The 18,825-nt window shown below is 63.9% G+C and overlaps 1 protein-coding gene and 1 long non-coding RNA gene across 2 annotated transcripts; both read left to right on the forward strand.

The window, feature by feature from the left end:
* MISP (mitotic spindle positioning) lies at positions 1-9,349 on the forward strand. The gene is made up of 5 exons (XM_060629649.3): positions 1-112; positions 4,571-6,315; positions 6,621-6,724; positions 7,658-7,696; positions 8,156-9,349. The coding sequence occupies exons 2-5, from the start codon at positions 4,608-4,610 to the stop codon at positions 8,243-8,245; spliced, it is 1,941 nt and encodes a 646-aa protein (XP_060485632.3). The 5' UTR covers positions 1-112; positions 4,571-4,607; the 3' UTR covers positions 8,246-9,349.
* An 8,379-nt stretch (positions 9,350-17,728) lies between these two features.
* LOC132677021 (uncharacterized) lies at positions 17,729-18,566 on the forward strand. Its single transcript, XR_009609180.3, has 2 exons — positions 17,729-18,011; positions 18,136-18,566. It is a non-coding gene; the product is annotated as an uncharacterized LOC132677021 (long non-coding RNA).
* The last annotated feature ends 259 nt before the right edge of the window (positions 18,567-18,825 follow it).

An 18,825-nucleotide genomic window follows, 5' to 3' on the forward strand; every position in this document is an offset into this window, starting at 1 on the left:
GCACCACAGCCCCGGGCTCCCTTGGGCTCACCCCGGTGCCCAGTGCCCACCACACCTGCACCCACGTGAGCGGCACCTGGGCAGGTAAGGCCTGGAGGTAAGGGGGCAGCTGGTGGTGGCAGGACTTGCTTCCTGCTAACTGTGGAGTCCTCTGGTTCTATGGCCTGTGCTGGGTTCACGGCCCCCAAGCTCTGCAGAGAAACCGGTCCCCGGGAGCCGGGCGGGGGGACAGTGGGAAGTGTTTACAGAGGCTGCCGTCCCGCACTTCTGTCTCACTAGGCGATCTTGGAAGTTGCTGCCTCCCCTGGGCCTCAGTTTGCCTATCTATACAATGGGCTTTATGAACCCTGAGTGGGAGGCCTCCTCAGTCTGGGAGCAGGACAGTTGGGTCCTTGTCTCCAGTGTCCCAACATGCTGGGTGATCCAGTCTCTGCCCTTTTTGGGCCTCAGTTTCCCAGTATGAGCAGCATACGATGGGGGGGGCGGGTGGGGAACTCAGGTTCGAGTCCCACACTGACCCTCCTCCCTTAGGCAGGATCGGAAGAACTTGGTGGTCCCTACAGCCAGGCGAGAGGCAGTCAGGACAGACCCCCCAGAGCAGGGGATTAAAGCCCCGTCCACTGTGTCCCCGCCCTGTAGACTGACCGCCAGGCCGATAGGTCCAGGCCCTCAGAGACGCCGGGGTCCCGCGGCCCCGGCAAGTTCCTTGCACCTTGGCTGAGAATCAGGCTGGATGGCTGAGCGCCCGGCAGGCCCCGCTGCCCATGCTGAGCCTTGGGGCCCCCATCCGTCAGGGGGGCCTGAGCCTTGCCCACCCTGCCCATGTTTTCCGGCACTCTGGGTCCTTTATGTAGAAGTGGCTGGGGCATCCTCCCTGCTCTGTGATGTATGCCCATTTCAGAGGAGGGGACAGGCTCAGAGAGGCTAAGTGGAATCTGAACCCCGACCCAGCGAAACCCCCCGCAGAGGCTAGCAGGCTGGGCGAGCCCCAGAAAGGGGCTCTCTGGGATAGGAGCCCCAAAGGGTGTTCTGAGCCTGGAGCACGGGGTGGGGGGCTGGTTCAGGACCTACTGCGTGACTCTGGGCGTGATAGCCCCTCTCTGGGGTGCCGGAGGGCCTGAGAGCAGCTGGAAGGAGCTTTCCAGTGAGTCCCGGCTCTGTGGGGCTGGAGGCCTGGGGGCCGGGGGGCCGGGGGGCCGGGAGGCAGTGGGCATGGCGCCTGCCGTCCTCCCTGCCTGGGTATCATCTTTCTCCCTCCTCCTCTGGACTTTGTTTCCCGGGCCTGGGTGGGGCCGGGGGGGAGGGGGTGCCCCTGCTTCCCCAGGCGGGGCCCTGTCCCCTGGCAACCCGTGGGCAGGGCATCGGGATTCCGGTCTCTGTCCTGTCGACGGCACCAGAGCCAGGCCCAGAGGCTGCGGGGAGCCCAGGGGCAGCATGTGAGTCGGGACCCGGCGTGGGGCAGGGTGGGGGTCCCGTGTGGACTGGGCTTTGTGTCTGGGACGAGCGTTCACGCGTCAGTCGGCAGCCTGTGCTCACCTGTGGGATCCGCGGGGCGCAGGGAGGGAGGTGCCTCAGTCCCCCCCGCCCCGCCCCGGGCCCAGCTGGGGTGCAGGGTCTGGTTGAGGCATGTGGGGGTATGGGGGGTGGCCCTGTGAGGGGGCTGGCTGGGAACCCGTGCTGCTGGGGCGGAGTCTGAGTGTCTCAAGGTGTTGGCTTGACGTCTGCCCAGCCAGGGCCCCGGGAGGACCCTCCTTGCTGTGTGACCTTGCTCTGACCCTTAGCCCTTCCAACGGGCCTTTGCCCGAGGCCAGGAGGCCAGTGCCGAGGAAGCAGATGTGTGGCACCAGGGGCCATAAACCCAGTTTCAGTCTGGTATCGACGTGATACGGGGTGGGGCTGGGAGGGGCAATGGGGGAGGGGGGCTTCCTGGGAGAGGAGGCAGCTGCCTGGGAATGCAGGCTCCGGCCTCGGGACCTGCTGCTCTGCGGCCGGCTGTGTGGTCTCGGGTGAACAGCCTGCCCTCTCTGGGCCTCGGTTCCCTCTGCTGTTGACTGGGGACAAGAACGGCCCCCTCGCCGCGGCCTCTTACGAGGAGCAAATGAGACACTGCTGTGGGGCGCTGTGTGTGAGGGGCCACGGGAGACACGGGAGGCTCTGTGATCGCTACCACCCCTCATTCCTGCAGAGCCTCCGAGGCCCCGAAAAGGCTGACCCCCTGGGCTCTACCCCTTCGGGCCCCATGTGGGGGCCTCATCGGCCCAGCTTGCAGACGGGGACACTGGGGTGCCACAAGAGAGGACGCCTGCCCCGGGGTCACCCCGAGAGCAGTGGTGGGTCCAGCATTTAAAGACCATTAGCAGCCACCGTGAGAGCATGTATCTGGTGCCTACTGTATACTGGCTACATGCCAGACTTCCAGGGTGGACCCAAGTCCCGCGGACTCTACCTCCGGTCCGGGTGTAGACACTGAGGCCGGAGGTACCAGCCGATGGGGCCCCGGGGCCTTGAGCCCAAGACCCAGCCTGAGCCCCGCCCACTGGCCTCCGTGACTCACCCAAGAGGAATGGGCCAAGGAGGAGGCAGTGTCCCCACCCAGGCCCACTGACAGCCTCTGGGCAGGTCCCCCCACCGCCTCCCCGGAGTTAATGTCCTAAGTGGCCTATAAATCCTGCTGGGTGTACGTCCACCTGCCCACTCGGCAAACACTCCTTCATCGCCGTTCGCACACCTGCCTCCCCCCCCCCTTCCCGGGGAGCTCCAGGGCGTGGGGACAGGCCCGCCCAGCCCTCAGGGTCAGCACCGGGCTGGCGCCGGAGGGGAGGCCTGGAGGCACAGCCAGGTCTGTGGCAGAAATGACCCTGACCTCCAGGTCCTGGGCACCCGGAACGAGCAGCGTTTGCAGAGAACTTGCCGGTCTTTATCACCTCCCTGCTGTATATTGGATTCTGGCTGCAGGAGGGGGTGCTCATCTGGGCCCTCCAGTGGCAGAAGACGAGACTCAAGGACGTAGCCACCCCTGTGGCTTCCGGGAGGGCATCTTCCGGGAGGGGGGCTGTGTGGTCCCGGGCAGTGGTGTGGCCCGCGGGCTGGGATTTACTACCCAGGCTTGCTTGTCTTTACCTGTTGCCTTTCTAATGATAGTCTCAGTATTGGATACGTACGGACGCCTGCTTAGTACACGTTAGTTAGAACATGGTTCCCATGGTCGATTTTATGTCGCCTGACCCCCCCTCTCCAGCTCGGGGCGGGGCTGCGTTTTCCTCTTTAGAACTGCAGCTTTCACAAGCAAGGTGGCCCCAACGCGGCAGGTTCTGATAGAACTGGGAGATGGGAAAAGGACAAGGGCTGCTTGAAGACCTGGGAACAGCCAGTTCCTTTCCTCAGCCGTAAGAAGGTGAAGCCTAAACTGGGTGCTGGGCCAAGCAGCGGGAGAGGCCCGGACAACAGGCTCCAAGAGCAGGGGCAATGGGGGAGGGGGGGGGGCTCCCTGGAGGAGGTGTCTTGTGGGCTGCAGCTAGGAAGGCTGTGGAGCAGCACAAATGCAGAGGGAGCTGCGGGAGGAGGAGGAAGAGGGTCAGGTTTGGGGTAGGGACCCCTGTGAAGTCCGGGTTTTGTGCTGAGGTCAGACGGAGGCCCTGGAGAGCAGGTGCGTGCCTTCATAGGAGGGGGCCCCCAGAGCTGTGCTCAGCAGAATCCCGAGGCTTGGAGAGGTGCCAGGGCCCCCTGGGGCACTGGATCAGGGTGTGGCCAGAGGCTCCGTGGCCTCACCTGGCCCCGCAGGACAAGGTCCAAGGCGTTCCCTAGCCCGTCCTGGCTTTATGGTACCGAGGCGGGGGACTGTCCGGGATGGGACCAAGTGTCCCTCTAGGCAGGTGTAGGGGAGGGAACCAGGAGACTGGAGTCCCTGCCGGCCATCCTCCCTCTCTGAGCCTTAGTTTCCCCACCTGACATCCCTTAGTGAGGGGCAGGCCCGCTGATGAAAGAAATCACAAGAGAAACCTCAGAACGTGTGCACCCTGGGAGACAGGCAGGTGCGCTCGTGCACACGGGGGCCCAGGGGGGCTGCCTGGGGACGGCCCTGGGTCTGGCCACGTGAGCTGGGTGGGAGAGGGCAGCAGCAGGAGTCCGGGAGACGAACGGGCAGGGGCACCAGGACATGTCAGACGCTCACGGGGCAAGCTGTTGAGAGAGTCAGTACGGGAGTGGGCTACAGGTGCGGCTGGATCCAGGAGTTCACACAGCATGTTTTACGGACGGCTGTTGGCGTCAGTGCTGCCCCCAAGCAGGCTGTGTCCGTGAGGGCACACGTGCGGCCCCCGGCCGCTTGCTGGGTAACAAGCCCGGGGGCGGAGGGCTCCGATTTTCCAGGGTAATCGCAAAGTCTCAGGACCAGAATTTCAGGTCATTGGCAGGCTGGGTCACGCGTCCATCCCCGAAGTGATCACAGAGGCCCTTTGGCCGGGACTTTGGCCTTCGAGGGAAAGGAAATCGCACCTGTCCCCAAGAGAGCGGCCGTGGGCTATGTCCCGGTCCCTGACGTGTTGGCCGTTGTTCCCTTCTCCTCCCCCAGTGAGCCCGGAGCCGTGGGCAGCTGAGTCCCCCAGGCCATGGACCGAGTGACCAGATACCCCATCTTCGGCATCCCTCACTCGCCCCGTGTGGATGGCCTGGGCCTGGAGGAGGGCACCGGCTACACGTTTGAGCCGGTGGACGCGGGGCCTGAGGCCAGCGGCTGGGACCAGAACAAGCCACGGGCCCTGCCTGCTGACCGAGAGGCCGGGCCGAATGCAGCCGGGCCGAAGGCGTCCCGGGGCCCATGTGCCTTCCTGGACCGGCCAGCCCCGTGGGGGCTCGGCCGGGAGGGTGACAAGAAAGAGGAGGCGAAGGCCTGCCGTCGGCACCCAAGGGACGCCCAGCCCACGCGGCCACGGAGCCTGGAACGGGAGCACCAGGCAGTCATCCAGGGCCAGGCACTCAGGAAGGGCAGCACGGTGGCCACGCTGCAGGGCAGGCCTGCCCACGGGGACCCCGGGAGCCCCGGCCAGGCTCAGTCAGGGCCCCCGGAGGAGCACGTGGTCGACAGGGAGCAGATCAACTTCCTGGCGGCCAGACGGCAGTTCTTGAGTCTGGAGCAGGCCGGTGCGGCGGTCCCCCAGAACCTTCCAGCTAGGGCGGCCCCTGCGTGCGCCCCGCCTGCCGTGGGTCAGGCCTCCACGGCCTCGAGCGGGCTGCCCCCGGCCAACGGGTGTGTCGTCCCACCGAAGCCCCAGGGGAGGGACGCGGTCTCGGGAGAGAACGGGGGCGCCGGCGGCCTCCCCGCTGCCCCTGGTGCCCGGGCTGTGGGCGGCCGTGGCTCCCGGTCCCGAGCGGGGTCCCCGGAGCCCCCCGGGGAGACGCCCATCGAGCGGGAGATCCGGCGGGCCCAGGAGCGGGAGGCAGACCTGCGAGAGCAGAGAGGGCTACGGCAGGCGGCCAGCCAGCAGGAGATGGTGGAAATACCCACCAGGCCACTGCTGACCAAGGTCAGCCCGGCCTCGGCCCCGCGGCGGGACAGGGGGCGCCCGTCACTCTACGTGCAGCGGGATTTGGTGCAGGAGAGCCAGCGGGAGGAAGACCACCGGCGGGAGGGCCTGAAGCTGGGCGAGCCGTCCACACCTGCCAGGGCGGCCCTGGGTCCCCAGCCTGGACTCAGGAAAGCCCTCAGCTCAGACTCCGTCCTCGGCCTGGCCCCGGAAGACAGGCCGGCCCGCCCTGCTCCCGCGGTGAGGAAGGAGGACCGCGGCATCCCGGCCGACGCCCTCCAGCCGCACCTGCGGCCCGGGAGCCCCCGGCTGGCGTGCCCGGCCCTCCACGCGTCCGGCAGGCCCGGGGGTCTCTCTGCGGCCGAGGCCGAGGCCGTGGGCTCTCCACAGGCCACAGGCTCTCCGTGGCATCTCTTGGAATCCTCTGGAAAACCGGCAGGCGCAAAGCCGCAGTGCCCCAAGCCCCGCGAGGGACCCCCGCCGGCCAAGAGAGGGGTCATCCGGCAGGAGCATTTCTGCCTGCGGCCCCTGCGGTTCAGGGTCCCAGACGGGCCCCTGCAGGCCGCGGCCCCCCGCGTCCCAGGCTGGGAGGGCAGGGGGATCCTGGCGTCGACGCTGCAGAGGTCCCAGTCGTCCGAGCTGCTGGAGAAGGAGGTGGAGAGCGTCCTGCAGCGCGAGCGGGAGGTGGCCGAGGAGCGGAGGCAGGCCCTCTTTCCTGAGGTCTTCTCCCCGCCGCCCGACGACGACGACGACGACGAGCCCGCCGGCTCCAGGAGCTCCTCCGCGGCTTCCGGTGAGGGGCGGGGGGCGGGCGCAGGGGCTGGGAACACCTGGGGGGCTCCGGCGGCCGGTCTCTGTACCTGAGCTGCGGATTCTGGAGGCGGACGTCCACTCTGCCTTGTCAGGGGTGCGAAGGTTCGAGGGTGTCGTGTCCCCCGCCGTCCGCTGCTGCCCAGTTCGTCCCCCCGACGGCCCGTGCTTTGCCCGTCTGTCTGTCCGTTGTCCGGTTTCCTCGCGGCCAGGGACTCGGAGCCTCCCGGGCTGGGGTCTGGCCGAGGGTCCCCGGGACCCTCCTGACGCCCCCCTCTCCCCGCGCAGGCGTCACGGGCAGCTACTCCGTGTCCGAGCCCCACTTCTTCCCCCCCATCCACCTGTCAGGCGTGGCGGGTGCTCCCGAGCAGAAGAAAAGGAAGGAGCCGCGGGTGAGTCCGGAGCCTGTTGGGGCCACAGGGGGGCAGAGCGAGACGCGGGCAGGACCTGGGTTGAAGCCCGACGCCCCCGCTGCCTGCGGGTGGCTGCGCCTCTGCCTCTTCCCCACGGGGGTGCACAGCGCGTGTCCCTTTGTCTGTCGGAGGCCCCCGAGCAGGGTCCCCACCCTGAGGGCGTCCCCCTGAGTCAGTCTGACGGACGGGCTCTGCTTTGAGGACGACAGTGACAGTTGATGAGCACCGTCATACCGTCATCACTGCGCAGCATGTGCGGGTGACGTGCACGGGGCTCTGCGGGCCACGCCTGCACCGTCTCAGAGCCACGTCCGTCTTGCCACACGCTCTTCAGAGAAAGCTCGAGTCGCCACGGCCAGCATCAGGCGGTGCTGCCCCACACGGGGACTCGAGCCCAGACCCGACTCCGCCCCCCGCAGTGGTCCCCCTGAGGTCGTCTCCTCCCTGGACGTGGGGAGGGGGGGGAGCTCCGAGCCACCAGGGGGAACCACGCCGCGTCTAGCCTCACCGCCTGCTCTGGCGGCTCGGGGCACCGCGTGGGAGCCCAGTGACCCGGCTCAAGTCCGGTCCTGCCACTTGCTGGCCCGTCGTGCTGGGCAAATCCTCTCTGACCCTCAGTCCCCTCCTCTGTAAAATGCGCGTGGTCGTAAGAACAGCCCCCTCTGAGCCCTGGGACGGGGCCCGGGCTGCAGGAGCTCAGAAAACGTTGGCCGTCTCCCTTGTGACGAGTTTGCAGAGAGAGCCTCGAGGCTTCAGGGAGGGGGCAGCGCAGGGGAAGCAGGCTGCGCACAGCTTTGAGTCTGGGGGGCCGCGGTGGCCGAGGAGCTCCCTCCCCTCCACCCCTAGTGGGGGCCCAGGGGGCCGGGCGTGGAGTCCCAGGCCCCGGGGCTCACGTGCCTTCGTTTCCCACAGTATGCCAGCCTCAGCGCCTCCGACCACATCAACTCGGAGGTGAGTGGGCCCCTGGGCCCTCCGCCGCGGCCTCAGAGCCATCAGGTGCCCTTCTCGTGGCGGTGCGGCCCGAGCCTGCCTGAGTGGGTTCTGCTGGGAGCCGCTCGGGGGGGGGCTTGCCGTGGGCACAGACCGTGGGAGAGGTCCGCAGCCGGGGCGTGAGGGTCTGGGCCAGACACAGAAGGAGGCTCACGGGGCAGTGCGTGAGAGCGGCCGCTTTACTGCCTTTGTGGATTCGTTTATGAACTGGGTCCAAAATGCCAGAGCTGGCAGCGGACCTGCCGTGGGTCTCAGGGTGAGCTACCACGCTCCTTGACACTATTACCAGGGGTAGGGGGTCTAAATCGGAGGAGGGGATGGCCTGCTTCCCTCCTGTTCTAGATCTCTCCTACGAGCTGGCAGTGGGGGACGGCGTCCAGGGGTCAGGACCCTGACGGGGACTCTGTGCCTCTCCTGCAGGTCCTTGAGGCCACACGGGTCACCCGCCACACCAATGCCAAGGCCAGGTGCTGGGAAGCCCGTATCTACGCCAACGAGGGCAAGGCCTGAGCCGGGCGCCCCGGGCCTGCCCTGGGGGGTCTGCTGGCCCATCCGGAGCCCCACTTCCCTTAGGAAACAGGTGCCTGTTTAAACTCCCCCCCCCCGCCCCCTCCCAACCCCCTCCCCCCCCCAGATCAGGGCCGACAACCCCGAGGCCGGATGCATTTTCAGCCCTGATGGTTCTCTTTCCTGTTCTTATCTTCCTGGAGACATTGTTGTGTTTTCTGTGTGTAATGCTGGGGATGGAACGGGAGGTCTCTCGATTCTGCTTCTAAGACTTTGCCAAACACTTTGGGCCCCAAATGGGAGGAGACCAGCCGCCCCCCACCCCCAGGTCCAGATGTGATCGTCCCTGCTAGTCTGAGGGCGGTGGGGCTGGTCCCTGGGGGAGCCGCAGGTCTGAGGGAGGAGCACCCAGTCTGAGGGCCTCTGTGTTGCCCCCCAACCCCACCCCCGCGTGGCACACCCAGCAAATCTCTGAATTACAGCCCTGTGGGGTTACCCCCCCCCCCGCCCCCGGCAGAGAAGAGGGCTGAAGGGGACCCACGTGCTCTGTGCCCCCCCCCCCACCGCGGCCCAGCAGTGACAGCGTCAGTGCCTGGCCAGTGGGCGAGGCCAGTGGGTCCCCCGTGTGGCCCTCCAACAGCGTCCCTGGTGTCCGGGGAGGTTGGAGAGGTCACTGGTTGGGCCCTGTGTGCATTCTATCCTCCCACCTGAGAGACGAGATCATTCTGGGCAGGGTGTGAACGCTGGACCCAAACCCTAGTTCTGCAGCCATCCTCGGGGTGGCCTTGGGGGTCCCCAGAGCTCCTGTGCCTCGGTTTCCCCTCCACGCACAGGGATGGCCGGCCTCAGCCTCCAGGCCCCTCCCGCTCCCCCTCTCCTCGGCCGCTGCAGGGAAAACCGAGGAGGCTAGTTCCAGAAATCCTGCGGTGGCCGCCCCCGCCAGCCCAGGAGGCAAAAGCCTGAAATAGCTGGGCGGGGGTGGGGCCGTGGGGGCCCGGGGCGGGCTGGGAGGGGCTCTTCAGGGTAGAGCAGAGACAGGCCGAGGGAGGAGGCAGGGCCCCAGTCCGAGGGAGGAGGCGAGGTCTGTGTCCACAAGCAGGGCCTGGGCCGGGGCCGGGGGTCCCTGCGTCCCGGATTCCTACAGTCTGTCCTGTGTCAGAGTGCGGGCCCCACCCATCCTTCAGGGAGGCACCTCAGAGGCTCGCCGTCTCCTGCCGGGTCAGCCACCTGGTGCCAGCGGGCCTGCCACCACCCTCCCTGAGTCGGGACCTCCAGGGTGGGGGCGCTGCCCGAACGACTGGTTCGATGGCTCTGGGCTCAGAAGTCCTAACACCTGGGAATGGGCAGGGCCGGTTCCCCCGGGACCCGGGGACCGTCTCCTCACTTTCCCAGCTTCCAGAGGCGCCGCATCCTGGGCCCGCGGCCCCTCCTCATCCTCGCAGCACAGGGTCGCCGGGCTCTCTGCCTCCCTCTCGTGAGGATGCTGGGTCCCCAGGGCACCCAGAGTCACCCCCACCTCGGGGGCCTTGACAAAGGTCCTCTCTGCCACGTGAGGCGACAGGTCTGCAGGTCTGAGGACCAGGAATGGGGACGTCTTTGGGGACCTTATGCTGCCCACCACACAGAGTCTCCTTGTCCCCTGTCCCGGTTAACCTTCCCCGGCCTCTGCTCAGGGCCTCCTGGGACTGTTGCACAGGCCGTGCACAAGGCACCCAGCTGAGGTGGGGAGGGCTGGGCTCCCCTATGGCCTGGGCCCTTCTGTAACCCCCCTGGCCCGGCCGCACTTCTCTGCACACAGGTCATGTCACGGAGGGGTACATTCATGAGTCCTCTAGGTCAGAGGGCCCCCGCCCCTGGTGGGACCAGCTCTCTGGTCTCAGTAGACTGTCCTTTGACCCCCATAATGCCCCCAGCACCGTGGCCTGTGAAGGTTCCCCCAAAACACAGAGAGAGCCACTGCAGGGAGTGATGTCCTCCCCCAACGCGGTCTGTCTGTCCCCCCACATACTTGCTCTGCCCTTGAATCCTGCCCTGTCCGGTGGGTGCCACGAGGAAGGTTCAGAAACGGCTTCCCCAGCGTGGGTCTGCCTGTGGCCCCGCTGCCTCGGGGTGGGGGGCGGGGCCACCGGTCACGTCCACGGGGCCCCCCACCCTGCCATCCAGACCAGGGTCTGGGCACAGCGGGAGATTCGTCTGCAACCTGCCGGCTCCCTTGGGCCGCGTCTGTCCCCACGGGGGCTCAGTCGGGGACAGGGGACCCTCCAGGACACAGTGTCCGCAGCCCCTGGGGCCACCCCATTCGAGAGGCGATGTCGGCCCTCGATGCCGACCCTGGGACGGTGCCCACGCAGGAGACACGCGTCCCGCTCCCCCAGCCAAGGGCCACCAGGTGGAGCAGAGACTTGAATGTTCCACGGGTGCATGATGGCCGTGTCCCCACCCACGCCGCCCCCTGCCTGGGTGACCAGGGCCACCTGGGGGGCCCGCAATGTGGGCGGGGAAGCAGACCTTGTGTGTTCAGCCTGACCGACAAAATGAACACGAGTTCCTCAAGAAGCTAAACACACAACAGCCATGTGACCCGGAGGTTCCACGTCTGGGTCTGTCCCCAAGAGAACGGGAACCAGGGACTTGAAGAGATACTGGCACCACCGTGGTCACGGAGGCACGAGTCACAACAGCGAAAGGGGAGCAGCCCAGGGTCCCTCCGTGGATGAAGGACAAACACAATGTGTCCATCCCCACGCCGGAATGGGACCCAGCCCCAGGGAGGAAGGACGTCCTGCCACCTGCCACCGCGTGGAGGGACCCGGAGGCCACTGTGCGCGGTGACAGGAGCCAGACACAGAAGGACACGCCCCGCGCGACCCCTCTCACGGGGGTCCCCAGAGGAGTCCCGTTCACAGAGCCAGAGAATAGACGGTGGGAGCCAGGGGTGGGGCAGGGGCGGGGAGTCCGTTGCTTCATGGAGACAGTCTCAGTCTGGGGAGATGGAAAGTTCTGGAAGCGGGTGGGGGGGCGGGTGCAGGACAGCGTGAGTGTGCTTGACGCCGCTGAGCTGTGTGCTCGGAAAGGGTTAGAGTGATACGTTTTGTGTTATGTGCATTTTGCCAAGATCTTTAAAACGCTAAAGGAAAAGTGTTCGGTCTCTTGAAGGCACACGGAGGCCCTTGGGAACCACCCAGAGGAGCCCACGACTTGCCAGCTTAAAATAACTAGAAATGCCGGACGGCGAGCCGCGTCCTCCGAGACTCTGGGTGGCGTGGGTGCGGGCGGGACGTCCTGCGTCTGTGACTCACCTGTGTTTCATTCTTCATCCACGGCCGACCCCTCAGGAGCGGGGAGGGAATTCGCTCCCCTGCCAGGTCTCCTGAGTCTCAGTGGGACCCCAAAGGGGAGGGTCTGTCTGGGAGGCGACCTCACCGCAGGCGTCCCTGGCGGCCCCTCATTCTCTCGTGCAAGGGGACAGACGTTCTCCCACGTGTATTATGATCCCGGAAGGGAGGCCCTTAGAAAGGCTGGAATACAAACCACGTTTCCAACTAAAACGTGCTCCTCCCTCCGGCCGGCTTCTGAGCTGCCTCGGGGGGAGTCGGGAGCCGCTCTTACATAATCCACTCCAGCTTGCGCGCGGTGCGGACGGGACGCGGATCCCGCAGGTTTGCTCCGTAACAACCATCCCAGCGGGTGGTGGCTCAGACTCCAGCTGCTCCCAGCGCTGGCGATTCGGTGGGTGGGGGAGGGGGTGGAGGGGGTGGAGGGGGCGGGCTCCAGCAGCTGTGGCGGGGGGGGGGGGGGGGGGGGGGGCGGGCTCATCCATGGGGGAGGGCGGGGGGGGCTCAACAGGGAAGGGGGGCGGGGGGGGGGCTCAGCGGGGGGGGGTGGAGGGGGCGGGCACATCCAGGAGTGGGGGCAGGGGGCCGGGCTCATCCAGGAGGTGGGGGGGCAGCGGGGCGGGCTCCTGCAGCCGTGACCAGCCCGGTGGGGGGGGGGGGGTGCAGGGGCCCCTCGCTCACACAAGTGAAGCCAGGGCTCTGTTGGCGGGGGTGGCCGCCCGGCTGCGCTAAAATTCAGGACGCTCGGCTAAATTTGAATTTCAGGCCAACGGCGGATGGCATACTTGAAGTGCGCCCCGTGCCGTACTGGGGACATACTTGTGCTTTTAACAATCGCTCATGGTTTACCCGAAGTTAAAACTTACTGGACGCCCTGTACTTTTATTGGCTAACTCTGGCCACCTCCTGGTTCCCCCGAGAAACCTCGGAGAGGGCACCCGGGTGCAGGCGCTTCAAACGCCCCTGCCCCGAGGCAGCACAGGGCGCTGCGGAGCCGCCAGGCCCCGGGCGCGGGGCACGTGGGGCCGCCACGTCGTCCAGCCCTCGGGCACGAAGGCACCCGCGGTTTGCGCGAGCAGGAGAAAAGGGGCGGAGCTCCCTGCTCGCCCGGGACCCGGAGAAAGCACTCTCGCCAGAGCGGAGGGCGCCCGCGTCTTCAAGACGGGCCTGGGGCCGCACGCACGAGTGAGCACAGCAGTGAGCGGGGGCAGGAGGGACGAACGGGGCTCATCCGGAAATTTCACCGCCGACCCTCAGGATGCGTCAGTGCAAAACGTAAAAACTAGACACTGGTTATCAAGTTGACTGTGTTAGTTGGTAACGAATTGACACACACTTAGCTGCTTCCAACAACGCCCATTTCTCAGGGTCTGCGGGGGTCGGAAGTCCAGCACCGGGTGTCGGGGCCTCGGCTCAGGGCCCCACGGGGCCGCCTGCGCAAAGGCGCCACTGGGGAAGGACCCGCTTCCCAGCTCCTTTGTTGCTGGAACTATCTCCCTACTCTCGTAGGGCCGAGGTCCCGGTTTTCTTGCTGGCCACCCCACGCTCGTGCTTGTCCCAAGGCCCCTTCACAGACAGTTCACAACCTGACCGGTTGCTTCACTCTGGCCTTTCTAGGGCTCTCCTGATTAGGTCAGGCCCACCTGGCAGGATCTCCCTTTTGATGAACTCAAAAGTCAATTGATTCGGGGACCTTAATTACATCTGAAAAAGCCGCCCACTTTTACCAAATCCCACCCACAATCACAGAGTTACACAGGGTGTGTCACTGGGGGCAGGGGTCTTGGGCCACCTCAGAATTCTGGTCATCCTGAGAAGACCTAAGGTGGGGTTTAGGGCGTGGGCTCTGTTGGCAGAGATTGGGCTCGAACCTCACCCCCTGCTGCTACTCATTGGGCTGCCGTAAGTTAACCAGGCATTTTGTCTGTCCAAACCTCAGTTTCCCTGTCAGAAAAGGGGGGTAACTCTTCGCTCACAGGATTTATGGGCAGATGAAATGAAGTGAGCAGGAATGCCTCACCCCTGGGGTCCCACACTGGTGGCCGGAGGGCTGGATTGAGAACACAGGCTTCTCTTACGTGGCCATTAGTGTTTTACACTTTTAAGAGTCTTTCGGGGCGCCTGGGTGGCTCAGTTAAGCGTCCGACTTCAGCTCAGGTCATGACCTCACGGTCTGTGAGTTCGAGCCCCGCGTCGGGCTCTGTGCGGACAGCTCGGAGCCTGGAGCTGCTTCGGATTCTGTGTCTCCCACTCTCTCTGCCCCTCCCCCCGCTTACGTTCTCCCTCTCTCTCTCTCTCTCTCTCTCTCAAAAATAATTAAAATCATTAAAAAAAACAAGAATTTCAAAGAATTTGCCAAATTTAAACATCAGGACATTTTCATTAAAATCTGGTGTTCTCACGTGCCTGGAGAACTCCCTGTTCTCCCGCCAGGGTGGACTGGGTTTTATGGAGCCACACCTGACTCCGTCCTCGCGGCTCGCGGCCGGCGCGCTGAAGGCCACGGGGCGTCACACCCCCTGAGCCTGTGCCCGGGCCCGAGTCTTTCCAGCACGACCCAATTCACAGTGAAAAGCAGGCCTCCCGTCTGAGGGTGTCCGCTCCCCACTCTGCGAAGGCGGCTGCTGTCACGGGTTAAACAGGGACCCCCAAATTCGCGTCCCCCCCAAACCGCGGACCGTGACCTTCCACGGAAGCAGGGCCTTCGCGGTGCGACTGGCTGCGCTAAGCGAGGTCACGCTGAGCGGGCGGCCACCCGGGTCTCCGCTCCCTCGGCGTGCCGGTCTGCGACGTGGGCGGATCCGGGCGGTTTCCGGCGCCTGCCAGACGTCCCCCCGTGGAGCTAGCATGGCCCGTGGGCGCGTGGCCGGTGGGTGCCGCTCCCCGGCGTCTCTCTGCTGCCTGGAGCGCTGCTGTGTGTGTCTCGGGGCCACCACGCGCGGGGCATCAGGACCTGTCCCCGTAGCCCTGGAGGCCGGACGCCATCACCCGGCTGGGGGCGCCAGACCTCCCTGTACCGCCAGTCAGCGCCCGCCTGGGTCCTCCAGGAAAACGTGCCCACCTCAAGGCCCCCGGTCACGTCCGCAAAGACATGTCTTCTTTTTTTTTTTTTTTTTTTAACGTTTATTTATTTTTGAGACAGAGAGAGACAGAGCATGAACGGGGGAGGGTCAGAGAGAGAGAGGGAGACACAGAATCCGAAACAGGCTCCAGGCTCTGAGCGGTCAGCACAGAGCCCCACGCGGGGCTCGAACTCACGGACCGCGAGATCGTGACCTGAGCCGAAGTCGGCCGGTTAACCGACTGAGCCACCCAGGCGCCCCAAGACATGTCTTCTAAATAAAGTAACATTTGCAGTTTCCTGCGATTGGGATCTGGTATCTTTGGGGGCCGATCTCTGGCCCGTGACACTTGTGCGTGTGGAAAGGCCCCCAGACCACGCTGTGTGAGAACCCTCTCCACCCACACCACCACGGGAGCGCTCTTCCAACACTCACGAGATGGGCCTTCCAAGTGATGGGAAAGCCCTGAGTGTCTAGAGCCTAAAATGTCGGTGGCCCCTACGATCAGTGACACTGCGGCTTTGGTGAAGGCCCACAGCTCATTTAATCCCACCTACACCCCCTGAGGCCATGAGAGATCAGAGGTCAAATAACTCCCAGAGGTCACATGACGGCCCAGCAGTGGCTGGGGTTGGTACTGAAGCTGGTTTGGGCAGAGGCCCTCGGGGCTTTTGATCACAAGAGAAGACGAAGCCAACTCAGGTCACGGGCTTTGACAAAACAAGAATTTACCGGGTTGTATAACTGGAAAGTCAAAGTAGCACCGGCTTCAGGCTCAGCTGGTTCCAGGACCCAAACTGGGACTTCAGTTTCCCTTCACTCTTGAGAGCCCGCAGGTTCAAGTCCCAGCTCTGCCAGGAAACCTTCCGTGATCCTGCCCGAGGCTCCTCTCTTCCCTCAGCCTGGGGCGCCTGGGGGGGGGGGGAGGGAGTGGTACATTTTGAGGGTTACCAGGCACCTGGCCAACGGTCAATGCTGGAAAAATGTTGGCTCTTCACTCCTGTCGCTATTGACAAAGTAAATAAATGAATCCTCACCAGACAACCAGGGACTTAACGACCAATTACCCTGGGTTGAGGCTGAGAGCAAATGCACACTGCCACCAGGGGGCGGCACAACATAAACATTGCTGCACCAGCTCTCCCCTCTCCCCAGGGAAACCCGCCTACTGCCTCTTTCAAGTTCCCGCGGCTCTAACTGGCAGGCATTTTCAGAGCCCCTTTAGGGCCCAGGTAGGGGTCAGGGTGGTCCCGGTCCCACAAAATGCCCCTAGGCTGGTGGAGATATCGAAGAGGGAAGTGGTGGTGGACAGAGACTTACCAAGCCATATTAGAGAAAATCATGCCCTTTATACATGTTTCTCTGTATTTGAAATCCCCTCAATTAATTTTTTCTAGAACATTGAAGTAGTTGGAAAAAAAATCGCAAAACTGAGAAGTCGGTGTATTAAAACTCACAGCGTCGTTTTAGTTACACACACACAGACACACACACGCGCACACGCATTCTTTTGTCTTAATTTAAACGACAATGTATCATTCTGTCCCCAGTCCTGACTCTGCGAACTGTATTTCCTGCATTGGTTTCCTGCTGGGGATTTGCTGAGCTCTCCCTGGAGAGTTCATGTGGCAAAGAGCCTCTGGCAACATCGGAGAATTCTAGGGGCTCACTGGACGGAGTTCTGTGGGGTTAAGAGGGAGGCAGAGTGGAGCAGGGCCAGGGGGCCCCTCAGCAAGCGCCCCCCCCCCCCCCCGCCACTGTACCCCCACGGCCCCACTGGACCCCACACCGGTCCGGGACCAGCCCCCTCCCCTGAGCCCCGCTCACGGTCTGTTTCCCCGCGGCCGCCAGAGGGCGCCGGCGAGCACCGGCTCGAGCAGGTGCCAGCTCTGCCCGCGGCCCTCCGGGGCTCCGCGGTGCCTCCCCCGGGACCCTGCACGGCCCGCTCCCTCTCTCCCCATCGCTCGTTCTGTTCCACTCAACACGGGCCTCCTCGCTGCTCCTGCCGGACGCCCGGTGCACCTGAGGCTCAGGCCCTTTGTACCCGCGGTGCCCTCCGCCTAGTACACTCTTCCCCAAATGCCCCTTCAACTTGATCCCGCACCCCCTTCGAGGCTCCGCCCAACTCCCCCCTTATCACGTAGTAGCTGCTCAGTAACTTCTGGCTGAGTAAGTGAGCCTGTGAGGCAGGCTCTCAGGTCACAGACCAAGACCCGCAGGCCCAGAGAGAGGCCACCTGCAGGACCCAGGCCGCGCAGCTGCACGGAGTGCCAGCGGGGGGGAGGGGCCGGGGGAGGGGCCGCTGGGTTCAGGTCTCAGGCTGCCGCCAGAGGTGAGACCCTCAGGATCGGGCCTCCCTCTGCACTGACCTAACGCGAGGTCACCCAATGGAGCACCAGCCCAGGCCCGCACACAGTAGGTGCTAAATAAGTGTTTACTGGATGACGTAATGGAGGTGGAGAAGGGGTGGAGGGCGGGGGGCGCTGCCGTCCGCCTGACTTCTGTCCCTCCCTCCTGTCCGGGGGTGGGGGAGCCATCGCGCTGTGACACGGTGACACTGACGATGCCTCTCCACCGAGGCTCCCCCCTGCTTTCTGGAGCGGCCACAATGACAATGGAGAGCATGGCCAGCCCCTGAGAAGGGCCCGCCTGGCCCCGTGCGTGACCGCGGGCAGCGCCCACCCTCGCACTCTGACAGCCGCCGGCAGCCACCTTCATTGTCCCACTTTTAAACATCGTGGCAAAATTCACATAACATAAAACTGACCGCTGGGCTTCTTAAAGTGTATGATTCAGGGGTTTCTCGTACATTCACGAGGTTATGCAACCATCACCTCTATCAACTTCCAGAACATTCTGACTCCAAAAGGAAATCCGCCCCCATTAGCAGTCACCCCCCTCCTCAGCCCCAGGTAACCTGTATTTACTTGCTGTCTCTATGAATTTGCTTATTTTAGGGACCTCAGATAAATGGGATCACTCACGTGTGGCCTCTCGTGTCTGGGTCCCTCCCTGAGCGTCGTGTGTTCAGGGTCCGTCCGCGGGGCCGCGGGTGTGGGCGTCTTGTTCCTATTGGCGGCCGAGGGACGTGCGCGTGCGCGGTGGACACGGTCATCTGTGGACGTGCGCGTGCGCAGCGGACCCGTCGTGTGTCCTTCCTTAACCTGATGGACGTCAGCATTATTCCCACGTTCTGGCTGCCGTGAACGCTATGTCCAGTATTTACCGGGATGTGTGTGTACTTTCCTGGGGTGGACACTCAGGAGTGGAGTCACTGGGTCATATGATGAGTCCATGTTGAGCTTTTTGAGGACCTGCTGACCGTTGTCCACAGCAGCCCCCCATCTCACCTCCGTCCAGCTGTGGATGAGGGTCTGTCTCTCCCCTGGGAGCTCTTTGCAGGAGGAAGGACCTGGCTGGGAGCGGAGTGGCTCGGGGGTGTCCTTGAGCTCCACAGGCTGACCAGGGGTCCTGGGGACTTTTCTCCCATACTTAGGTTCCTGGTTGGGACAACACGATCAGCCTGCAGGCCAAGTCCCCCGTGGACGAGGAATGCGTTACCAAGATGACGGAGAGGATCCTGAGGTTCCAGGTCTGGACTCAGCCGCGTGGCTCCTGGCTCCTGTGAGCTGCGGCCCCTCGTCTGTAAAGTGGGGACAATGGGAAATAGTCTGGAGTTTCCTCAAAAGTTATGAGTTGTCACGTGACCCAACACTTCCACTCGGAGGCCCCGAAGCATTGAACACATACCTTGAGACAAACCCTTGTGCACCTGTGTTTGCTGCAGCAGGTGTCCAGGAAAACCCGGGCGTCCGTCAGTACGGACCATCAAGTACGTGCTCATTGTCATTTGGGTGTCTGTCTTCAGGAACTTCCAGTTCAAATTTTTGGCCCATTTTCTTAAATTAGGTTGTTTGAGTTTTGTCATTGATTTGTGAGCGTTCTTTACATATTCTAGACCGGAGTCCTTTTTTGGGTTACGTGTGCTGCAAGTATTTTCTCCCAGTCTGCGCTTTGCCTTCTGACTCCCCTAATGGTTTCTTTGAACAAACCAAGTTGTTTCAAATAAAATACTACGTGTTTAATTAGAAATAAATTTTACAGGCCAGAAGGTTAACATGAATCGTTGAGGAGACAGTCCGCCAAAGTTGCTCCCGGTTTTTCACGGGAGGGCAGAGGGAATGAG

The sequence above is a fragment of the Panthera onca genome, chromosome A2 (genome assembly GCF_046562875.1).
Source record: "Panthera onca isolate mPanOnc1 chromosome A2, mPanOnc1 haplotype 2, whole genome shotgun sequence".
In the NCBI taxonomy this organism is placed as follows: Eukaryota; Metazoa; Chordata; class Mammalia; order Carnivora; family Felidae; genus Panthera; species Panthera onca.

Excerpts from the sequence above, each read along its gene's own strand:
- MISP (XM_060629649.3), top strand. The coding sequence starts at position 4,608 with ATGGACCGAGTGACCAGATACCCCATCTTCGGCATCCCTCACTCGCCC. Across the intron at positions 6,316-6,620 it reads GAGCTCCTCCGCGGCTTCCG|GCGTCACGGGCAGCTACTCC; the intron begins GTGAGGGGCGGG and ends CTCCCCGCGCAG. Across the intron at positions 6,725-7,657 it reads AGAAAAGGAAGGAGCCGCGG|TATGCCAGCCTCAGCGCCTC; the intron begins GTGAGTCCGGAG and ends CGTTTCCCACAG.